At 34.8% G+C, this 25,193-nt stretch overlaps 1 protein-coding gene across 1 annotated transcript; it reads left to right on the top strand.

The window, feature by feature from the left end:
• The first annotated feature begins 825 nt into the window (after positions 1-825).
• Positions 826-25,193, top strand: SYT4 (synaptotagmin 4). Its single transcript, XM_075585292.1, has 4 exons — positions 826-1,124; positions 4,392-5,203; positions 6,197-6,317; positions 17,311-25,193. The coding sequence occupies exons 1-4, from the start codon at positions 1,091-1,093 to the stop codon at positions 17,616-17,618; spliced, it is 1,275 nt and encodes a 424-aa protein (XP_075441407.1). The 5' UTR covers positions 826-1,090; the 3' UTR covers positions 17,619-25,193.

Below are 25,193 nucleotides of genomic sequence, written 5' to 3'. Positions count from 1 at the left end.
ATAAAGTGAGCGTAGTCATTACACTGTATTGATCATTTTCTGTTACTATCTGTCCCCAGCCAGTGGAATAATAGCAAGATCTTTTCATCAATAATATTTCAAATGATTTCAGATTTTAGACAGGAAAGTGACTGTTGTAGCTACACAGCACAAATTAACCATTAGAAAGCTGAATGAGGTACACAACCACTTCAGATTGATGTCCAGATTTTTATTTGAATTCTTTTGAGAAAGGATGGGTCACATCCTTTCTCAAAATAATTCAAATAAACATCTGTTTTAATGAGCAGTGGATAAAAGAATAAAGGACTAACATACTGTAAATGGTAGAAGAAGAAAGCTTTATCAGCTCATTTGGTATCATATGGATGCTAATTCACAACAAATAGAAAGCCCTCTCATTTAGATGTCATCATGTTTTCTATATTTTGCTCGTTAGAGCCATTAACATACTAATTAGTAATTTGCTTGCATTTTCATCTTAACAATGCTGGCTATAATATATATATGTGTGTGTGTGTGTGTGTGTGTGTGTGTGTGTGTATTTATATTTCCCTTGACATATTGTATTCTCTATGATTGCCGTTTCATACATGTATTTACATGTACACTATATAATTCCCAGTGCTGGCTGACACAGCCCCTATTAGTTTCAGAGACTTGTTTTCTTTCCTGATATAGATAATAATGCCTTTCCAATATTAATATCTGTCTGCCTATGTCCAAGGGAAATGCGAGTTAATCTCCTGCAGCACAGCAGTTAAAATAATTGATGAGTATATATTGAATCCCAAGAGGGGAGGGGAACGACGGACGACTGTGCTGGTTCCAGCCTTGGAGCGTCAGCATTGCGTCAATTTCATTAGCAGCCGCGTCTGCAGCCGGAGTGGTCAGATTCTCAGAGCAGAGCAGAGCACAGGGTGATCTGCAGCCTCGGCTCCTGTACTCCATACACATTTATACTGATCGCCTTTATATCTGCCATTTTCTCAAGCTACAGAAGAAGCACAAGCTGCGTGTTGTGAGCAAGGGAGGGAGCCTGGCATAGATTCCTGTTTGTTTCAGCACCTTGGACAGAGCGAGCAGCAAAATGGCTCCGATCACAAGCAGCGGAGATTCTTTGGGTAAGCAAGTTGCAAAGTTTCAGGGTGTCGCCCATCCTTTGGAAGTGCTGTGTATATAGATATAGAAGCAGGGGATTTTTCACATTCTAGTATGGAGATACGACATACGGGTGCAGTGATATGGATGCCTGGATTTGCCTGTGAAGTATGTCTATCTCTTGATTTTGTACCCCACTCCACTCTTCCTAAATCTCTAGACTTCTATAGTACATTATACTGTGCACAGTTATAGTACATTATGCATTTCTATAGTAAATTATAGATAGCTATAGTACATTATACACAGCTATAGGACATTATACATTGCTATAGTACATTTTACACAGCTATAGTACATTATAGACAGCAATAGTATATTATCCACAGCTATAGAACATTATACACTGCTATAGTACATTATACATTGCTATAGTACATTATACACAGCAATAGTACATTATGCACAACAATAGTATATTATCCACAGCTATAGAACATTATACACTGCTATAGTACATTATACAAAGCTACTGTATAGTACATTATACTTGCTATAGTACATTATGCACAGCAATAGTATATAGTATATTATTCACAGCTATAGAACATTATACACTGCTATAGAACATTACACATTGCTATAGTACATTTTACACAGCTATAGTACATTATGCACAGCAATAGTATATTATCCACAGCTACAGAACATTACACACAGCAATAGTACATTACGCACAGCAATAGTATATTATCCACAGCTATAGAACATTACACACAGCAATAGTACATTACGCACAGCAATAGTATATTATCCACAGCTATAGAACATTATACACTGCTATAGTACATTATACATTGCTATAGTACATTATACACTGCTATAGTACATTATACACAGCTATAGTACATTATACACTGCTATAGTACAGTATACACTGCTATAGAACATTATACACTGCTATAGTACATTATACACTGCTATCGTACAGTATACACTGCTATAGTACATTATACACAGCAATAGTATATTATCCACAGCTATAGAACATTATACACTGCTATAGTACATTATACACTGCTATAGTACATTATACACAGCTATAGTACATTATACACAGCAGATGTGGAGAGTTGTGTTTGGAATAGGCTGGGAAATGCTGAGTGTCTATGTTTTGTAATGTGCGTCATCTCTCAGTAAGCAGGTGTGGTTCTGCTAGTTTCTTGCATGTCTGTATCATTATGTTGATACACTGATACCGTACATGTAACTTTCTATGATTTCTGTTAAAAGGAGGCAGGTCAGTTGTTGCCACGAAACTTTACTTTTATAGTTTTTAGAAGATTAAATGCTAACACTGCAGCTGGGCATGAGCTTCCATGTAACAGACTTTGAACACATACTGTAGTGTAGTGTATAGTGCTGATCTATGCTTCATTGTGGTATTCAGTTATCTTATAGTAATTCGTGTTATGGCTAATATACTCTACAGAAAGCACTGCTAAATCCTATTTTTTTTAAATATTATATTTATTTACATAACGTACTGTACTCATCATATTAAGTTTATTAAGTGAGAGATCAGTACAGCATGATCAGAAACTACCAACCTGATTTTCTAAAAATGATTGACGTCATTGTAATATAAAAATAACCCCTGTGTCTGTTTTTATTTCCTTTATTATACATCTTTGACATGATACATTACATAGCAAGTTTAAATGTGGAAGGCTAATGCCTTTTGGCCAAATTGACGTCATTGGTTATAATATGAAAAGGTTTACCATAAGCAATAAGAAAAAAAAAAAGATTTGCTGAAAATACTGTATAGCACATCTGCAAATGTTTAGCTATGTCATATGATCATATAGCATGCATTTTATGTCCAGTACACCACACTAGTTGTGTGATCTTTTATCTCAGCATGACAGAAGGTACAAACATACTCAGCATTTTTCAAATGAAAGAACATTTTGTTCTGTTGTGGAGTAAACAGGCATATTCACTTTTACTTCTTCTCAATTGTAATACATATTTTAAACATGTAAAATAATTATAAAAGGAGCATAGAAAAGGTTTCCAAAAACATGTCTTGCTTTACTTGTCATTGCAATTAAATAGGATATACAATGTGCTCTTTAGCAATCTTTATAAAATAAAATATAATTTATAACTATTGTTTTGTTGTCTTACAGCAATTATAATTGCAGTAGCCTATGAATAACTATAATGGTTCATGAACTTTTTTTTAAACTTACTGTATTTAAATCAGATAACTGTGATTTTATGATAAGATTCAAATCCATAATTATTTACTTCACACTGTATGGAGTGATAATTGATGCAGTCAATTTGATCATGGTTAAAATACCACGCCTGTCTATTGTGCAATTTCCTGTTTGCACTGAATCACTTATCGGTTGAGAAGTGGAAGGATCCACCTATAGAAATATTAAATGTCACACAATTAGATGCACTATAGAGTATATAGATGCACTATTTAGAGTATAAATGTAGAAAGAGTTATTTTAAATACTGATAATGCAGAATATCACAGTGTTCCCATAGGATTAAATGGCTGTGATAATGCAGAATATCACAGAATGTCTCAAACTAGTGCCCAGTGGGAGCAATAACCCAAGCAATATCTGTATATAAACTGATTCCTTTCCTTGTGAGGCTAGAAAATGAGGTGCAGACTTTAAGTAAGTCATACAGTGTACTGTAAATATAAACTCTTCTACAACTGTTCTAAAACTGTTCTAAATATGAAAAATGTCCAGATAATTATCATATATTGTATGATAGTATAATATATTAGTTAGCATCAGTTGCATAATATATAACATAGCATCACATTTTAATCCAGCTCAAATGAATATGTTTTCAAAACTCATTGCATTATTGAGCATGCATGCTCTTTGTATTTACTGAGACAAGTAAAGTATGCATTACTTTTTCAAAATGTAAAATTCGATTTGCACATTGCATTTGGTTTTTGCAACCATCTCATGTTACTTTTAAGTGGAGCAAAATGAAACCCAGTAAATGCTTTCTTAATGTGCCTAAGTCCATTTTAAAAATGTTTGCAATACCAAGATGTGACTGCAGATGGCACCTATAATCTATCTTTGCTTCAAAATTCCATTAAGATAATAAGATCTAGTAGTTACATGGCCTTGTGATGTAATGCAATAGGTTTCTGCATCACACAATAATTAATGTCCAAATCAGTTGTGTGTATATTTTAACTTTACGTATTAACAGTTTTTTTTAATTATCCTTTTCAGATGAATTTCCTACAATGATTGGGCTCTTAAGTGCATTTGGCCTTGTTTTCACAGTTTCTCTATTTTCTTGGATCTGCTGCCAGCGTAAATCAACAAAATCTAACAAAACCCCTCCATATAAGTTTGTACATGTATTAAAAGGTGTTGACATTTACCCAGAAAATTTAAACAGCAAGAAGAAATTTGGGGCAGATGAGAAAACAGAGTTAACTCCTAAATCACTAGTATCAAAGACTTCTCTTCATCTTGATCTAGAGAAAAGAGACTTAAATGGTAATTTCCCTAAAGCAAACAAAGTCAGGAGCTCTCCAGACCTCGAGGATTTTTCCCAACCTCAGCTACTAGAAAAAGAGAGAGATTCTGTGTCACCTGAGAGCATTAAGTCCAGCACTTCCTTATCATCTGTGGACAAACAAGATAAACTCGGTACACTGTTCTTCTCATTAGAGTACAACTTTGAGAAAAAAGCATTTGTAGTGAACATCAAAGAAGCCAGATCCCTGCCCGCAATGGATGAACAATCCATGACATCTGATCCGTATATAAAAATGACCATCCTTCCAGAAAAAAAGCACAAGGTTAAAACTAGAGTACTCAGAAAAACCCTAGACCCAGCTTTTGATGAGACCTTCACATTTTATGGCATTCCTTATAGCCAGGTCCAAGACACAGTCCTCCACTTCATGATTCTAAGCTTTGACAGGTTCTCAAGAGATGATGTCATTGGAGAAGTTTACTTCCCTCTCTCCGGAATTGAGCTATCTGATGGAAAAGTGTTGATGAACCGGGAAATCAATAAAAGAAATGTCCGGGTAACTTATTTTAATATTTTTTCATTCATTTGATTTGGTAATTTTTCTGTTGCTCTTTACTACTACATTGGAAACTAGTATTTTAAATATGCGTACAATTACATTACATTTTGTTATCACTAATATCATTTTTTTCAAACTATTTTTAACTGGCTTTTTTAAGTTTCTATATTCTGTATCTCAATAGAGGCATTGTATCTCAATTCTATGCATTGTACTGGCAATTTCCTTTAAAAAAATGCTCTTTTTCCCCCAATGCGTAGCAGTATAAATGGGTGTTAACAGTTTTTATGCAATTTAAATTGAATGCAATCAAACATAGCATAAAATGGTCAAACAAATAATATTTTGACAATTTGAACAGTATAGCAGAAAAAGCGTTCAAAGCTGAGTCAACTCAGCAAAACTTTTGGTAGCTCTTAACTATAGCAGTATTATGAATATTTGACAATGTTTCAAAAGCATAGCTGCATGTGGACACCGCCTAATTTGAAAAAAGGATGACTTCCCATTTTGATTAGTTAGATGGAGACATCATGATCCTACAGATTGTTCTATTAACTGAGGTAATTTTTATGTTTTAGATCCAATCCGTTTAGCAATTGTACAAATACATTTTGCACCCTTCTGCCATCCAGGCTTTTCTTGAAAATATTCTATTTAAGCACTTAACAATATAGTAGCTATAATACAAGGTATATACTTTCAGTAGCTACTACAGTAAAAGTCATATTTCCCTAATGAAATCCAAATCCAATATTACATGTCATTTTAACTTTCTTCCATTTTTTTTTACGTTAATAGAGCACAATAGAAAAAGTTACATCAATCTCCAATTAAGTGTCATTAATATTATATCAGAAATATTTTTCAATGTATTTTTGTTTGTTAATGGGTGGCCATTAATGAATCAAGATATGAGTTCCAGAACGTGTTGGAGTGAGGCTGTTGATAAAATATGTGTTCTAATGGATGTTGTGTATTGACCTTTAGAAATCAACAGGACGTGGGGAGTTGCTGATCTCTCTCTGCTACCAGTCTACAACAAACACTTTAACTGTGGTGGTGCTGAAGGCTCGACATTTACCAAAAGTTGATAATTCAGGATTATCAGGTACTATAAGTTTTCATGAAAATGCTTTTTATTATTATTATTATTATTATTATTATTATTATCCATTGGACTGTAGTTTAAACAAACATGGAAAATAAAAAATAATATGATTCTATTATTGTGTTCCGTTTTATGGGAATCAAACAAATTGATGTGTAAATTTTACCAGGTTCTGAACATTCCCTTTATATTTTTTTAGGTGAATTGAAAAGATCTCAATGTTTTTATGCCAGTGGGGGGCGTACTGTAGGGGAGGAAAAACCTTTAAAAGTTAACTAATCTTTGGACATTTTCAACAACTTTTGTTGAGAAAAATATTAACAATTAGCAGTTTTGGGGGTAGTTTCATATCAAGAAGAGAAAAAGAAATGCACTGGTGATCACACCTGGAGTGCAAATGGGATGCGCTGAAAATACACAGACTGCCACAAATCTCTGAATGAATGCAAGGGAGGGAACAGGGGAGGAGGGTGTCTATGTGTGTAAACGTCAATTGACAACCAACACAGGTAGTACCTCACAGAGGACTACCCTATATATAGAATATAGTGTACTGTATATAGCAAATTGCTAAAAAGAATATATTGTATATGAAATTGAAAATGTAAATGAAAAAAAAAAAATAATAATAATAAAAATAAAAAAGTCAAAATAGATGAGTATGAACAAACCTAATGTATAACCACTGATAATTACTGCAAGTTGGTGTGAGTATGAATGTCCAATTTATAGAGTCCAAAAACAATTAAAGTCCTCAACATTGGATGATGAAGAATCTTTTGTGGATGTAATAAACTGCTGCCCACACAAGAGGATACCACTCCTCTGAAAAGCCTCAAAATAAACAGAAAGAGAAAAAAGATTGAGTGGAGGCGCAGAAAACACTAGAGTCAACTTTATATTCACCAATAGTGACCAAGGACATATATATATATATATATATATATATATATATATATATATATGTATGTATGTATGTGTATATATATATATATATATATATATATATAGGATGATAAAGAACCATAGGCACTCCGTCTGAGAAATCAATAGAATGGGTGCAAATCCTGTATGGTAAAATAGGCAATACGATACCGCATGTAGACGAATATCAAAGGCAGCACTCCAGATGGTTGTCAAAAATAATGTATTAGTTCAACAAGGCCCAAGGGTATTATAGTTTTTGGTTTAGATTCATTGAGGTTTAATATTCCACGTACTGTCTGTCTCTCACAGTTCTCAGTTTGTGACAAAATGTATCAATACAGCATTCCGCTGAACATTTCCTCAAATTCATGCCTTCTATATGCTGATATGGACGAATATTGTGGCCATTTTTTTCTTAAACAGAATACACTTCCAGATAAAATAATAACATACTGTAGCATGAGTAAGAGAACAGCATGTGTCCAGAGTTGTACAGTATATCTTTAAAAGCAGCACTTAATAGAGCACTCGTGTCATCTTCAAAATTGTCGTAGCATTATAGGTCACTATTACTAAGCCTTGCTACTCCATAAGACAACTTCCTGCACAGTAAATATGGCCCTAAATACTGTGCCCTACTTAATAAATGAAAGCAGCATGCACTTTATATTCATTAATATTTGATATGCTGTACAGAAATAGTCTTTCAAATTTAAGTATTAATTATATATTACATTATTAAACAAACTTGGAAAAGGGATAGTACAGCAGATGTTGTATAGATTGGAGCTTTTACCTTTTTACAACGTCTATGCTTTATATGTTGCTGAGACGACAGCTTTATGAACATTGGAACTGGGCACCTTGATAAATGCGTTGATACATGTGAGTACAAACATTTGGCTAGTTTAGTCAGTTATTTTAATAGGAGTATTTCTAAAATAGGATATTTGCCATGTGTAAATAAACTTTAATTGCTTCATTTTATATGTATGTAAGGAATATTTTAGCCATTTTTATTCACCAAGACCCAAATCCGCAAAAATCTGTTTTGAAAAACTTTTGAATAAACAAGCTAGGAAGAACACATTTATAACCATGTGAATAAACATGTCATCTTTACTCAAATATTACTCTGATTCGTTAATTTCCTTAAAAACAAATTTGCGGGAGCATTCGGTATGTTGGTTTATACATATCTACAGTAATAGACATCTTTATTTCTAGAACAAAAGCAGTAGCTAAAAAAACAAAAATATTGGACTGGTCAGACTAGTTGACATACTGTAGCGATCTAGGATATTTAGTCATGGCCATTTTGCCATAACCAAATCTCCACTGATGTTTAGCCGCCACACACCACACCACCGGGACATCTCTCTGTTGGCCGCTTTGCCACCAAGGTAATAACCTTAAACCTAAGGCTGCGCTTATAGTGCTGGCAATGGTGACAGCGACGCAACGTCATGTAAAAACAAATGCATTGCATCCGACGCATGCGCTTATAGTAAGCGCGACCTGACAGAGCGACGGAGCGACGGCTTGGTCACGATCGCTGGAAGTCATCTCAATTTGATTTTTCCAGTGACCGCAGCCTGACGTTGCCGTCGTGCCGCCATCGCCGGCACTATGAGCGTAGCCTTACCATAAACTGCCCTAATCTTAACCCCTAATACTAATGCCAATCCCTACACTAAGAACCTTAACCCGTTACCCTAAGCACAATCCTTAAAACCCCTTATCCTAAACCCCTTACCTTAATCACCTACGCTATAAACAGTAAACCTGTACCCTAAACCCCGGCCCTAAAAATCTTAACCCTGAACCCTAATCCCGACCCTAAAAACCTAACCCTTTACCCTAACCCCGACCCTTAGAACCTAACCCTTTGCCCTCATCCCCGACCCAAAAAATCTAATCCCTTACCTTAAAAACATTAACCCTGTACCTTAATCTCTGACCTTAAAAACCTAACCCCTTACCTTAAAACCCCTATCCTTAACCCCCTTACCCAAACCACTAAAACTCCTTAAATTAACTAATTTTATTGGAGAAGTGGCCAGTGGCAGAGCAGCTGTGAAGAAAGGGTCCCTCTGTGACCAAACGCTGGCGGAGACTTAGTCACAGTGTGACGGTCATGACCAAATGTCCAATTACATACTGTAGGTCATATAACATCTCTTCTAAAGTGAGTCCAATATATTGTTGAGTGCAGAAGTACTCATACACGTAGTTGCTATTGCATGGAATCCCAAGGAAAACATTGCTTATAATAACAGCTGGCAACCAGTGGAGTGGAGCGTTGTTTTCATTTTAATCTCTATTGCATATTCTAATTTGATTTTGATGTCATTTAATTGTTTGTTTGTTTTTCATTGGGATTTAGTTGCTTTTATCATTGAAATCTGAAATATATCCCATATTTACAATGTGTGCAAAGGAAGTTCCTTTGCTACTAGATTTTGCGAGGTTTGGTAAAAAAAAAAGGTAATTTGACCTCTTTCTATCTGAGGTTTCACTTTGCTTCTTTAATAATGATTAAAGCCTTCTACGACTATGCTAGAAGCTATAATAAAATTCTTCTTTACAATTACATTCCTTCATCACTATAGTCCTTATACATTATAACAAGAGGAGAGCAGGACATGACGAGCTTCCTGTATCCATGCTCTGTGTGCTTTTATGTGATCATCAGAATTATAGATCAGCTAATAAATGAAATGATTGTGGTAAATAAACTTTAAATATTTTAGTTCACATGGGCACTTCATGCATTTACTGGCTACCTTAACATAATAATTGTTAGTGATTTACTATACTGTATCTAGGATTTGGGGAATTTCATTCAACGTAAACTGCCTATTTGGTTTGTTATTGTCACCTGTTATGGATGATTTGTAACTGGAGTAGCATTTGACAAATTAATTGCTTGTGGCATCCCACCATATAGTCTGATTAACCATTTTATTTACTTTCATATATTGAAACATGATGTTTTAAACAAAAAGTATGTGTCTGTTAGGTAGCACTTCACATCAATTAAAAAAAAAAACAGGCTAAGTAGCGCTAACTGAACTTGCTGTATATATACAATATAATACAATAACCCAATATCTTGTGTGAAAAAAGATATAGGGAGCTGCCTATGATATCACTCTGACCCCCTGGTCAGAAAAACACTGAAATAACATAGAATCGATATCTATGGCGCCAAGCATTAATTAACAAGAAAAAAGGATACATATATAACCAGGACTGGTAGATGTGCAGATCTCAGGATATCTCCAAATGGTGAAATAGGTGCTTAAAGAAAACAAATGAAATACATACTGTAGCATAATACTGTATGGTGAACATGACACACAAAACATATAACAAACAGCTGAGATGTCGGACAGGTGAACAAATTACATAAACATTTAATTAAAGGACATTAAAAAATTAAACATGGAATAAGTCTGACTGAAGGTATAGCCGCAATGGTTAAAATGCCCACTCACCAGACGGATGGTAAGGGCAGGCAGTGGATAATTCGGAGAGTATCCCCTCTCATCTGTGGCCTGGAACCGCTGGTTGCGGTGATCATGTTTGTGGTCAGTGTCCCACGCATCAGCTGGTGTTTTCGGGCGGAGCGCCCCCCTTGACACGTTACTCCGAAAGCGTACTTAGCCAGGGATCCACAGCAGCAGATTCGCCAAAGTTGGAATACAAAATCATGTGAACTGCAACAGCAGATTCGTATTCAGCAAGCCACGATGGGGATAAGTAAAAACGGCAGTACAGACAGTAAGACCACCCTACGCATTTCAGAAGCTCTGCTTCCTTCTTCAGGGGTATAGGGGTAGTGTCTCAAATTGTCCCTTATATAGGTGGTAAATTAAAAATCATCGTTACACCTGAATAAAGTCTTTGACATGCGCAGTCGCAGGTAGACAAATCCTGCACATGCGCAATCGCAGATTTATGACTGTTGATAAATCTCAGCTGGTCAAAACATACATACACAATACAACGTGAAAACTAACAAAAACAATCACATTTAGACAAAAAATACATAATGAATATAAAGGTATAAGGGAGTGTGGTGTACCTTAACTAATTAATAATATATAATTCTAGTGTTAAGAGGATTAGTTACTTCCTATGATTACTTTGGACTTTTTATCTATATTTAACTTCGTGTAAACATAAGTATGTGAATTAGCTAAACTATATAGTGAATATCTAATTGTGACTAACCTACGATATCTAGGTATATTTATATATATATTTTAATTATTTTTACGTATACATATTAATATCGTACACTGGTGATAGAGCTTAAATATGCAAATATTATTATTGCCATTAAATATATTAAAGTGTTATTATACAACATGTATATATCATAATTTTGGAAAAACCACCTAAGAGAATGATGATCAACGTTTAGAACCAAACTGTACCCAATATAAATATTAGTGCACAGTTTATGTGCCAACCAAAAAAGATTTCAAGTCAAATTCAATATTGAGACCCTGTGGGGATAGGGTACAAAGTTCGTAAATCCAAAAGGATTCTCTTCTCCCCAAAAAGCCTACAACATTGCCCCCCCCTCCAATGAGGAGTAAGGGCCTCTATGGCCATACAGGTGAGTCCTATGGGATTCTGCTCGTGCACTTGAAGAAAGTGATTAGATACACTATGGTTAATTAGACCTTTCTTTATATTATATATATGTTCATAAAGGCGTCGTTTAACTGTTCTGGTGGTCATACCCACATACTGCAGACCACAGGGACATTCAAGGAGATATATGACATGCGTGCTATTACAATTAATATGTTGTTTAATGATGTAGAATTTAGATGTGTTATTAGACTGAAACGAAATACTTTTTAGACTGTATTTACAGGCAATACATCTATTGCAAGGGTAATATCCTTTGCACATGATGTTAGTATTACAAAGAGGTCGCATTAAAGGACTGCTTGGAGCCAGTCTTTGTCCTATATTTGGGGCTCTAGTAAATATGATTTGGGGTTTAACTGGTAGTATATCCACCAGTTCCTTGTCTTTTCTAAGAATGGGCCAATATTTATTAATGGTCTTATGTATAGCAGGAGCCATTTGGTTGAACTGAGTGATAAATTATATTTCAGATGTCGTTTCAACTTTTTTTTAAATATATTTCAAAAGACTGGATCTGTTTATTGATGCAACCTCAGAAATGGTTTGGTCTAATTTGTCAGATGAATATTTCCTATTGATAAACTTATGTTTAAGTTCCTGTGCCTGTATATTGAATGTTTCTAAACTTGAACTGTTTCGTTTCAGTCTAATAAACTGACCTTTCAGTATATTATTGATCCAAGATGGATTATGGTGACTATTTGCATGTAAATAATTATTGGCTTGAACTGTTTTAAAGAATGTTTTGGTTTGTATTGAATTATCTTTGATGTAAATAACTAAATCTAAAAACGCATTAGATGTATTACTTGAAGTGAATGTAAATTTAAGATTATAAATGTTGTTATTCATATAATTTTGAAATAATTCTAACTGTTGTAGAGTGCCTGACCAAACAAAAATAATATCATCAATGCTTGATGATATTATTTTTGTTTGGTCAGGCACTCTACAACAGTTAGAATTATTTCAAAATTATATGAATAACAACATTTATAATCGTAAGTTTACATTCACTTCAAGTAATACATCTATTGAGTTTTTAGATTTAGTTATTTACATCAAAGATAATTCAATACAAACCAAAACATTCTTTAAAACAGTTCAAGCCAATAATCATTTACATGCGAATAGTCACCATAATCCATCTTGGATCAATAATATACTGAAAGGTCAGTTTATTAGACTGAAACGAAACAGCTCAAGTTTAGAAACATTCAATACACAGGCACAGGAACTTAAACATAAGTTTATCAATAGGAAATATTCATCTCACAAATTAGACCAAACCATTTCTGAGGTTGCATCAATGGACAGATCCAGTCTTTTGAAATATAAAAAGAAAAAAGTTGAAACGACATCTGAAATATCATTTATCACTCAGTTCAACCAAATGGCTCCTGCTATACATAAAACCATTAATAAATACTTGCCCTTTTTTAGCAAAGACAAGGAACTGCTGGATATACTACCAGTTAAACCCAAAATCCTATTTACTAGAGCCCCAAATATAGGACAAAGACTGGCTCCAAGCTGTCCTTTAATGCGACCTCTTTGTAATACTAACATCATGTGCAAAGGATATTACCCTTGCAATAGATGTATTGCCTGTAAATACAGTCTAAAAAGTCTTTCGTTTCAGTCTAATAACACATCTAAATTATACGTCATTAAACAACATATTAATTGTAATAGCACGCATGTCATATATCTCCTTGAATGTCCCTGTGGTCTGCAGTATGTGGGTATGACCACCAGAACAGTTAAATGACGCCTTTATGAACATATATATAATATAAAGAAAGGTCTAATTACCCACAGTGTATCTAATCACTTTCTTCAAGTGCACGAGCAGAATCCCATAGGAGTCACCTGTATGGCCATAGAGGCCCTTACTCCTCATTGGAGGGGGGGCAATGTTGTAGGCCTTTTGTCGAGAAGAGAATCCTTTTGGATTTACGAACTTCGTACCCTATCCCCACAGGGTCTCAATATTGAATTTGGCTTGACATCTTTTTTGGTTGGCACATAAACTGTGCACTAATATTTATATTGGGTACAGTTTGGTTCTAAACGTTGATCATCATTCTCTTAGGTGGTTTTTCCAAAATTATGTTATATACATGTTGTATAGTAACACTTTAATATATTTAATGGCAATAATAATGTTTGCATATTTAAGCTCTATCACCAGTGTACAATATTAATATGTATATGTAGAAATAAATAAAATATATATATATATAAATATACCTAGATATCGTAGGCTAGTCACAATTAGATATTCACTTTATAGTTTAGCTAATTCACATACTTATGTTTAAACAAAATTAAATATAGATAAAAAATTCTAAGTAATCATAGGAAGTAACTAATCCTCTTAACACTAGAATTATATATTATTAATTAGTTAAGGTACACCACACTCCTTTATACCTTTATATTCATTATGTATTTTTTGTCTAAATGTGATTGTTTTTGTTAGTTTTCACGTTGTATTTTGTATGTATGTTTGACCAGCTGAGATTTACCAACAGCCATAAATCTGCGATTGCGCATGTGCAGGATCTGTCTACCTGCGACTGCACATGTCAAAGACTTTATTCAGGTGTAACGATGATTTTTAATTTACCACCTATATTAGGGACAATTTGAGACACTACCCCTAACCCCTGAAGAAGGAAGCAGCGCTTCTGAAACGCGTAGGGTGGTCTTACTGTCTGTACTGCCGTTTTTACTTATCCCCATCGTGGCTTGCTGAATACGAATCTGCTGTTGCAGTTCACATGATTTTGTATTCCAACTTTGGCGAATCTGCTGCTGTGGATCCCTGGCTAAGAACGCTTTCGGAGGAACGTGTCAAGGGGGGCGCTCTGCCCGAAAACACCAGCCGATGCGTGGGACGCTGACCACAAACAGGATCACTGCAACTAGCGGTTCCAGGCCACAGATGAGAGGGGATACTCTCCGAATTATCCACTGCCTGCCCTTACCATCCGTCTGGTGAGTGGGCATTTTAACCATTGCAGCTATACCTTCAGTCTGACTTATTCCATGTCATATTTTGTGTTTAATTTTTTAATGTCCTTTAATTAAATGTTTATGTAATTTGTTCACCTGTCTGACATCACAGCTGTTTGTTATATGTTTTGTGTGTCATGTTCACCATACAGTATTATGCTATGTATTTCATTTGTTTTCTTTAAGCACCTATTTCACCATTTGGAGATATCCTGAGATCTGCACATCTACCAGTCCTGGTTATACATATCCTTTTTTCTTGTTAATTAATGCTTGGCGCCATAGATATCGATTCTTTGTTACTTCACATCAATGGTAAATAAACAAGTAAAGTGAATTGGTGCATGGAAGCAGGGTGAACCTCTGTCACCCCAAGGTGAACAGATATGTATACATATGCCCCAGCACGCAACAATAGAAGCAATGAACAATAGTCAATTGGAGTAAGTCAAAAGTGTATTTGAAAAATATTTAAGCACCTATACATTGAACCCAATTGCAGGGTATGGAGACAACCTCTCCTGCAGAGACAACCACACCAAGTAGAGAGAGGGGTGGTGCTGGTGGTGGGGGGGGGGGGGGAAACAAGAGGAAACGATTAAAAAAACACAAACTGGAAAAAACAATATATAAGTACAATACACGTAATGGATAAGGGTAATAAAAAAAATAGGGGGGCAACGTTAACATTTTGGGGCCATAGATGCCCCTTCTTCAAGCCCGTTCCCACAGATGTAATTTATCTGTGGTACTTCCCTAATTACCCCACCTCCACTCAAATATATCTCAATAAAAACACCCCAGGGAGAGCACAATATGCTAGTACAAAAGAAAGAATGGTTCTAAGCACCTAAAGCTAGCCCTTTCTGATGGATCACTGGTTAGCCAACAATTAGCATAAACCAAACTATAGCTAGTGAAAGCCCAAGCATCAGACAGCTAGAGGTAGACAAATAATAATAAAAAAAAATGTAATATTCGGGGTCCACGTTCAAACCGCGTTATATGCGGATCCGCGTTATAGCGGATCACACTATAATGGGGTTGAGCTGTATATGGGTAAGAATTTTTTGACAGTAAGTTTTTTAATCTCCAGCAAATGCTTGTTTAAATCTAATAATAATCCTTGTAGCTGCTGCTTCTTTGGCGACATTTGTAATACTTTATTTAAATGGTGATGCATATTCATATTATAGTTGTAGCACTATTAGTATATTTAGTAATTCTATCTGACTATGGGATTGATAAACAATAACAGTCACTTTTTGCACCATTAATTTATAAAGTCACAATCTGTCTCTGAAAGGATTACTATGTAAAAGGCCAGTTGGGTTACTGATTATTTAGTGATTATTTACTGATTATTTAGTAATTACTAATTGGCACCATTGTATCCTCCACAATTAATGTATCATGTAATGATTTTTATTAAAATATGGGTACTTCTGCAGGCATTTTTATTGGTTCGAAGGGGTTACATAACATGTGCAGGCAGCCTCTGAACATGAACCCCTGATGAAGCATGCAGTGCTAAATGCGTATAGGTAACGTGAGGCTGTATGGCACATGCTCTCATTGGTTGATGTGGCTAAACCTGGAAGTTTGTGCTGGCATTGCATCTGCTATCGGAGATTGTGGTTTGGACACTAGATCAGCAGGTCTCGGCAGCAGCCATGCCATAAATACCTAGTCACTTCACCCCATTTTTTTCTTTCTTTGCATTTATGCTTGTAATTCAGTATATTTAATTTCAGTGTAGTTTAGTTTAAATTCATAGCATTATTCACCATATTATTTGAGAATGTAGGTTATTGTTTCATTTTGATATAATCATTATGATTTATTGTTAGCATAGTGTGTAATTGGAATTGTTTTCTATTAATTGTCTGTTCTATGTGGCCCACTATATATTTTTAGTGGACTATTATAATTAAAATATCATATTTAATTTTAAATTACTAACCCCCGTGCGCTGTTTTCTTTTTGTTTTCCCTTTAAAATACATTGAGAGACACAACCGCAATGTACTGTTTCAGAAGAAAGAGAAGTTGGAGTAATTAGAAATACATTAGATTGCAGTTGACTGTCTAATGGTTCTGGTGCCATTACTGATATATATTGAATTCAAAATGACTGCCTTCTAATTCCAAACATATAAATGGGAAATTAAACATTGCAACAGTTTGCCTTTGAAGGTTCAATTCCAAATAACAACACATAATTATAAAGTACAACAAGCTTTTGTTTGTTTTTTTATGAAACAATGTTCCTACATTTTTGCTGTGGCTAGGGTTGTTGAGTAGGCAATCTATTTTTTTTTATCATTTCCATTAGTATTCTTTCGTCTAAATATTTCATACTTTTTTAATTCCAGATCCTTATGTGAAAGTGAATCTGTATCACGCCAAGAAAAGAATCTCTAAAAAGAAAACTCACGTCAAGAAATGCACCCCAAATGCAGTGTTCAATGAACTTTTTGTGTTCGACATTCCTTGCGAAGGTCTGGAAGAGATCAGCGTTGAGTTTTTGGTCATGGATTCAGACAGGGGCACCAGGAATGAGATTATTGGCCGGTTAATTCTTGGAGCTTCAGCAGATGGAACAGGAGGAGAGCACTGGAGGGAAATCTGTGAACATCCTCGGAGACAAATTGCCAAGTGGCACATGCTGTGTGATGGTTAGCAGCTTAGAAATAGGTGGACCTTAAATATTTCCATTAACATTTTTATTTATTTGCAGTATAAAATAAAAAAGCTTTGAAATGAAATAAATCTTGGTTAAAACATGACTGAACTAGTAAAAAACAGGTGAAAACAAAATACAAGCAATTGGTATTTCATAAATTAACATTATATTTGGTTATATACTGTATGAAGTTTACACAGTTCTTACAAATTAGATAGAAATGTGTAAATCTCACAAAATGCAGTGAAATTAAGATTAAGAGACTAAATTACTCACACAGCATGGACAATGACTTTGTTAATGTTAGCAGAGTGGAAATTTCTCATGTATCTTTGTGCTGTAATATGAACTCTCTCTTATCAAAATTGAAGCACATTTGAAAAGGTAGAACATTAATCTACAATGATAAACCCAAAGACTCACTGAGAAAATGGAAGAACTTGCTGTACATATCACTTCCCATGCATTGTCGTTCTACTTGTGAACTGTTGTATAAACAATCTACTGTTTGAAATTGTGATTTTATTAAGTGAAAAACTAAGTAAATATGGAAACTGCGAGTTAATCAAAGGGCTTGGATTCGTACAATTGAGTCTTGTTTGTAATGTAGTTGGAGCATAAAAGGATTATAGTGAATGGTTTAATATACAGTATATTCTAAATAAAGGGATAATAACAAAGCGGCATGTACTGTACTAAGCAAAAATAGTAATCTAGACTATGTTGCGCAAATTGTTACTTGCCACAAGTATAGTAGATTTACATTCATACTTTTTCATATGTAGAGTGTCTCTATGGTTTGGGGAGTACACTTCTGGTGTAATAATAGTGCAAACATTTATTTGTAATTTCCATATGAACTTGATAAACAGTAATGAAAAGTGCTTGTCTGCATACCGTATGCCATATTTTCCTATTTAGAGCTAGATTCAATAATACGCACTATTTCAACATACTGTATAGAGTACAGAGACAGGTGTGCACCTTTTCCATACAACATGTAACTCCTATTACAGTACTACTGTATTTAGCATGAATGCTAAATAAAGATAGTTGAATAAAATATATTTTCCTGTTACTATTTCGTGTGCACATCAACCAATATTTAGGGGCTAATTCTATATGTGCCAAAGCAGCAGAAAAGGCCTGATCATCTGCTTTGGCACATATAGAACCCGCTACTTAACCCTGTGGGGTGACTGAGACTTAGTCAACACATCATGGGGTCTGGAACTCCAGGACCCCCATGACTTAGTGGCTACATCATGCCCTTAGAGCACTCGTTTTCTTGGGGGGCACTGTACGGTGCTCCTATGGAGTAGGGGACGTGATCTGAAGTGCAGGGAAATGGGAGAGGGGGGGGACTCCACCCCTTCCATTTCCAGGTTAAGGGATGCTGCGATCACGTGATCACTCTGAGGAGCTCCTCTGATGCTTAAGGAGTTAACGTGCAATTTATTTTTAAGGCCACTTTTTTTATTTCAAAAAGTTTTTCTTTTCAGGATATTTTTGGTTACACTACAAAGAATTGTAACATGTAGAAAAGACGGTGGTCGCCATCCTTTGAAGTTAACTTGCAGCAAGAATTTATTTAAAAATCTCCTCATCCTAGACCTTTGTCAGCATTTAAAAATGAGTGGAAGTACATAGAAACATAGGTATTATTCATCAAGCTCTATTACGGGTTAATGCATCCGAAGGTACTTTAACTCACATTTAAGTGAATAGGACTTACTGCCCATTTGGGTGCCTTAACCCATAATGAACCCATAATGGAGTTTGATGAATCTGGGGATAGAGTTCATGCTCTTTAAGTATGTTTCAGGAACCACTTGCAATGTACCGTCGATTGGTTTTGTTTATATGCAGTGCACATATTGAATTCCTTTGATATTCCTAAATATTCAATAGAACCTAATACTGTACATACAGATATTGCAGCCATTATTGATCCCGCTGGTGCATTGCAGTGTGACACAATGTGCCAATGGGAACAGCCGCCATTCTAAGTGGATTAGACATGTGGGAAAAAAAGGGGAATGGCTAATATGCTATTGCACTCGCTGGCGCCCGCCAGCGGATTCAATATCACTTGCTACATCTGTAAATTGACATAGCTTTCCAAATACGTGCCAGATACTAAATTTAAATATTAGTCACTAGCAAGATTTCTTACATCATAGTGCATACAGCAATATATGTATTGTACGCAAAATTGTATTAGCGTAGAAAATAGAGTGCAAATTTCAACATGCACAATTAAGATATTATGCAAACTGTAATGCTTTTAACCATTTTAGAACACAATATTTTAAATATTAATAAAAATGTAAATGATCCACATGTTATGCAGTGGGTAGGAAGCTACAGTACAATAAGTCAAATTTTGCATTTGCTATCTTTGTATATGTACAGTATACTGGTATAAAACACAAACATTTGTGAATTCATATGAAAGAACGTAAGTTAAAATGTAAAGAAATCCCCTGTTACAAAAAGCCACAGGCTTTTTTTGTACTGTAGGTCAAAGAGAGCTTTTCAGAGTATGAGCCATATTTACGAAGCTTTCTTCTGCCACAAGACAGATCGTGGTCCTGGAAGACACCCGACATCCCATTCAAATCAATAAGCTGTAAAGTATCTTCCAGTGCTGGAAGGTGTCTTGTGGCAGAAGACTGCTAAGTGGCCTCTTGTCTTGTATAATATGGTAATGCCCATTTTACTAAGTGGTGCTACTATATTTACCTTCCACTGCTAAATGATACCTTACAGCCCATTTAAGAGAATGGACTGTAAGGTGCTTCTGGTTTCAGGTGCCTTACAGCATAGCACCACTAACTACAGTAAATAAGCATGATGTGGGCTATCGTCCTTGGTCTGACTGTCACTACCATTCAAATCAATGGCAGTTACAGCCAGTTTGGGTGTGATTTCCCACATCGCACTTTGATGACTCCCATCCCGGCCTAAGTGTTTCAGAGGGTAATGGTGCTTGAAAGCTCTAAACACTGCAGACACTTGCATATATACAGGGCTTTATTCTTGAGAATTGCAGTACAAACAAGAATTAATTAATCCTTGCAGTTTAAAAAAAAAATAGAAGTACACATTTTTCACTATGAAGTAGACAACAAAGTATTCGCAATCACATTACTTAGAAGAGATGCATGATTTTACAGAAGCGTTTTATACAAGTGTTTTGATGCACCTGAAGCAATTATTTTCTACCTATTATATTCTAGCTAATACAGCTCAGTACATAATAATTGAACATACACAGCGGTGTTTAGAGCTTCATCTGAATAGATGACTAAATCACAATGGACCACAAATGTTAAAATAGCAGATAAGCAGATCTCCAGAAATGAGTCAGACAGGGTCATACAGACTAATTAATACATTCACTTTGCTAATACACTGATTCATTATGTTTTGAAATAATGTGACCCATCTACAATACTCTTTCATGCTCTATTATTTCTCCTTTCTGTTGGTTTTACATTGAATTTGAACTATAAACAAACATCTTTTGACTGACAGTTCACTCTAGTAATGAATGTTTATAGAAAGTGGACAAAACCCATTAAATAAAATTGAAGCTACTGTATTTAAGTTCTACTGTTCCTAAACAAATGTGTACTTTTCCCTCATACAGTATGTGTTACTATAATCTATGGTATTTCAAAGATTTTTTTTATAAAGAAAATATGGGCAGATACTCAGAAGTGCACTAAATGAGGGAAAATAATGTTATTTTACCTAAAACTAATGTTACTTCCCCTTCATTTAACGGAGATTCTCAAAGCTAATCATACAAAAAAATAATGTCCGCTAGCAAAACCACCATCGCTAACGTTACCTGTTGTCTCCCATACAAGTACACAGCACATGTGCATTGGTCAAACCTTAAGGCGCGTTATTAATCTAGCGTTATTATTTTCATGTGTGTAACCAAAAGGTAATGCACATCGTGTTATAATATTAGAAATGTATCATTTTTACACTTATTTAACGTGTTCACTTAATTATGTGGTATACAGTATAATGTAATAATGACTATAAAGTATGGGTGTTCAATAATGTTAAAATCTCCATCCATCATGTCCATTAACTGTACATTAATATACAGTACATTAAATTACTTAATATTTTTAAGGTATATATATATATATATATATATATATATATACAATACTTTATACAGTCATTATTACATTATGTACCATATTAGTTCACATAAATATATCACTTTAATCACTAAAAAACATAATATAGTTTATGATGTGTTTCAGACAATTATTTGATCCATCATCTATATCTTTGTATGATACGCAACAATTTAGAAAGAAATGGTTACGTTTTGTACTCATTGCATTGCTTTTAGGTTTTTCCAAGAAATAACTCAATAATAATCAGGATTTAGAGTGAGTAAGGGCAGCTTTTGGAAGGTGCTAAATATTGTAGCCTTGTTTATAATGTGCTAGTATGAACGGAGGTCTGGAGATTTCTGTTGTTAGGTAAACTGCTCATACCCTATGATTTGCATATGACTAAGCCTAAGGTCTGTTAAAATATAAGGATCTGTTCTTTCTAAGGAAAATGCCACAACTCCGTTGCCCTATGCACCTTTGGGGATATGCATTAGGGATATGAATACATTAAATTGAGATAATGGAATGTTGACAAATTAGCAACCTTCTGAGGTTCTACCTATAGATGTATTTATTTAAACATACAGTACCAAACATCAATATGTTAACGTGCTAATCATTTCTACCTGATCACCTACATTACTAGAATATACATTGAATGGTTGGTAACATTTAATGAATTGATAGAAGATACTGTACATGTTTATGCCTGTAGGGATTCATAAGGTAGCAAAGGACTGCAACAATAGACGCATACTGTCATTTACCAACAGAGAAGGAAAGTAAATATACAGATGTAGCAAGACTTACTGTCTCCGGAGTCGTAAAGTTATGCCCCCAGAGATAACGCTGCTGTGGTTGAGTTGCGGGGGTCCATGCTACTGGATTGGACTACCCGCAGCAAAAACCCTCCGGCACAGGGGCAGTTGCGGTGTATCGGCTTGTCCCGGTACTGAAAACAGTAAGTCTACCTTCACCTGTACTGTATGTGAAATAATTATAGTAGCAGGCAAAACAAAAATAAACATTTAAATATGCAATTAAGATATAAATGCTACTTTCACTCTTCTCTTGAAGATTTTTAAGCTTTTGTGTCATTATTTAATTCCAAAGGTAATTACATAATTGATGATGAGATGTGTTTAAAATGTTGTGAAAAATGCATTTTCCAAAATGTAGGGGCATTAACAAATACTTTAATGTAGGCAATAATGTGCAGAGCTGCTGCGATGATGTTTAACAGACCCCTATTGCCTTCAGTCTTGTGGTGTAGTCATAAATATAAAACATAAATCATCTTATGCTCAACGACTTTAACAAAATTAGATAAATACTATAAATAATCAATAAAGGAAACTCAATATATTCAGAACTGGAGCAAAACATTTTTTAAGATACGTACCGTAATGGATATGTTTTAAAATTAATGGTACATTTTATTGAACTTGATATATAACATTCAGAAAGTGCTTTGGTCACATTAGCTTAACACTCCTCGCACACATTACGATGGTACTAGAGGTGACGTTTTTGACTGTTAAACTAAGTTATTTTCAAACTCACTGTATGCGTCATATTGAGCACCTTAAAAATATGGGGGCTCATGCAGAGAGCATAGATAAGGAAATAGCGCCATCTTCTGGCGAAAAAACTAGCCAAAAATCCTTAAACTCGGGAGAAAATGGCGCGGTTTTTAAAAGTGCTCTGAAAATTTTTCAGAGCTGTAAAACTCGCCAAACTCGTGGTGACAACCTGAAACTCGCCATGCTAATATAGCGTGGTATTCCAGAAGCTCTGAATCGCTGGAACACGCCAATATGTGCATTAGTATGGCGAGTTTCAAATAGCCAGGAAAAGTTGGCAATTTGCAGTTTTTTGCCGAAATGAGTTAACGACGTTCTCTGCATAATACCTTCACTAACGGCAAATGTGTGGCTATTTTACAGCCATTTTAAACGTTCCTCTCTGCATAAGCCCCAAGGTCATGGCTAGAAAACGTATGCTGTTATTCACCAAGGTGCAAGACAGGTTATCACTCCTCGATCTTGCACATTGGCGGCTTCAGTGGCAGTTAAAGTGTGATTGTAGTGTCTTAAACCATATTGTATCTTAGTTACTCCACACTTAAATATTTTGTTTTTCTATATATGTTGATGTCAATTTTTTTTGATATTCAGTGGCACTAAGATATTGGGGAATATGTATCAAAGAACGCTAGTGTCTTTTATTGCCAAAAAATTGATGGTTCGAAGGATACTGCATCTATTGTGCCATTTCATTAGAGGAAAGTAATAGGAGAAGGTAGGGAGAAGTAACAAAATGCATTTATTATGATGGACTGGATACATTCTGTGTCTGTCACTTTTACCCATTTTCTGTGTATCAAAATTCTCTACAAAGTCTGACTTAGTGTACATTTCTTACACTAATGATCTACTTTATATACAGTATAACACACATAATTAACATTTTTTTTTTAATTTGGTGTAGACACACAAAAAAAGAAAAAAGTGTCAGTTGGGCAATCGTACAACTTAATATACAGTAAAATACTAAATTATATGTTCTGCCTGCAAAGCTGGTGTAAAAAAAGTTTAATGGAAAGACAACGGTTTATTAAAGACAACAAGGTGGGGTTTTTTTTAAGTCTGCCTGAGCTGTGCACAAATATTAGCAACATTATGGAATTACAGCCCAAACCCTTTGATCCCATATAATCTTTATACATCTTATATAAGAATATACTTAATTTCCTGTAAAAAAAAAATGCTGTGTTTTTCATTTTGTTAGTACTCCAAGACAGGTCATGATTTATTATTTAAACCCTAGCAATGCAGATGTTGCTAGCAGTAAATATATCATAGATTCATTACTGAAAGAAAAAAAGAAAAACATATTATTTATTACTATTTATTATTTCCTTGTAAAGCTAGAATTTTGCAACAACATTTATCGATACGATTCTGCCATTCTTATTTTTCCCTTAGCAGCTGTAAATATGAATTTGAATTGAAAGTTAATTTTTCTAAATGTTGTAAATCCCATCTTAACATATGCATAAATACAAAAAAGTGAATCCCAAAGTTAATGTGTTACTGTTTTCTATAAAATTGATGTGTATATCAGTACATAGACATGTACTGTATAAAGGATGCATTAAGCTGTGCAAAACTTTGCAAAATGTACTGGTATCTTACACAATATTTTCAATGGGAATACGTCTCTTTAAAAACTGTTGTATTAACTATCTGGTTTGTTGTGTCTTAATAGAAGATAATTGAAAGGATGCATGGTGTATATGGTTTTGTATGTTTTTGTGCAAGCTCTGTATGTCGTGTGCCATGTATGTAACACAAGAATAAACTGCTGCTTTCATTCATCACATTTCAATATAAAATGATTCAAGGATAAATTGTTGTCT

This window comes from Ascaphus truei, chromosome 1 (genome assembly GCF_040206685.1).
Source record: "Ascaphus truei isolate aAscTru1 chromosome 1, aAscTru1.hap1, whole genome shotgun sequence".
Classification (NCBI taxonomy): Eukaryota; Metazoa; Chordata; class Amphibia; order Anura; family Ascaphidae; genus Ascaphus; species Ascaphus truei.
The sequence above is the reverse complement of the archived record's forward strand: the minus strand, read 5'-3'. Positions and strand labels throughout refer to the sequence as shown.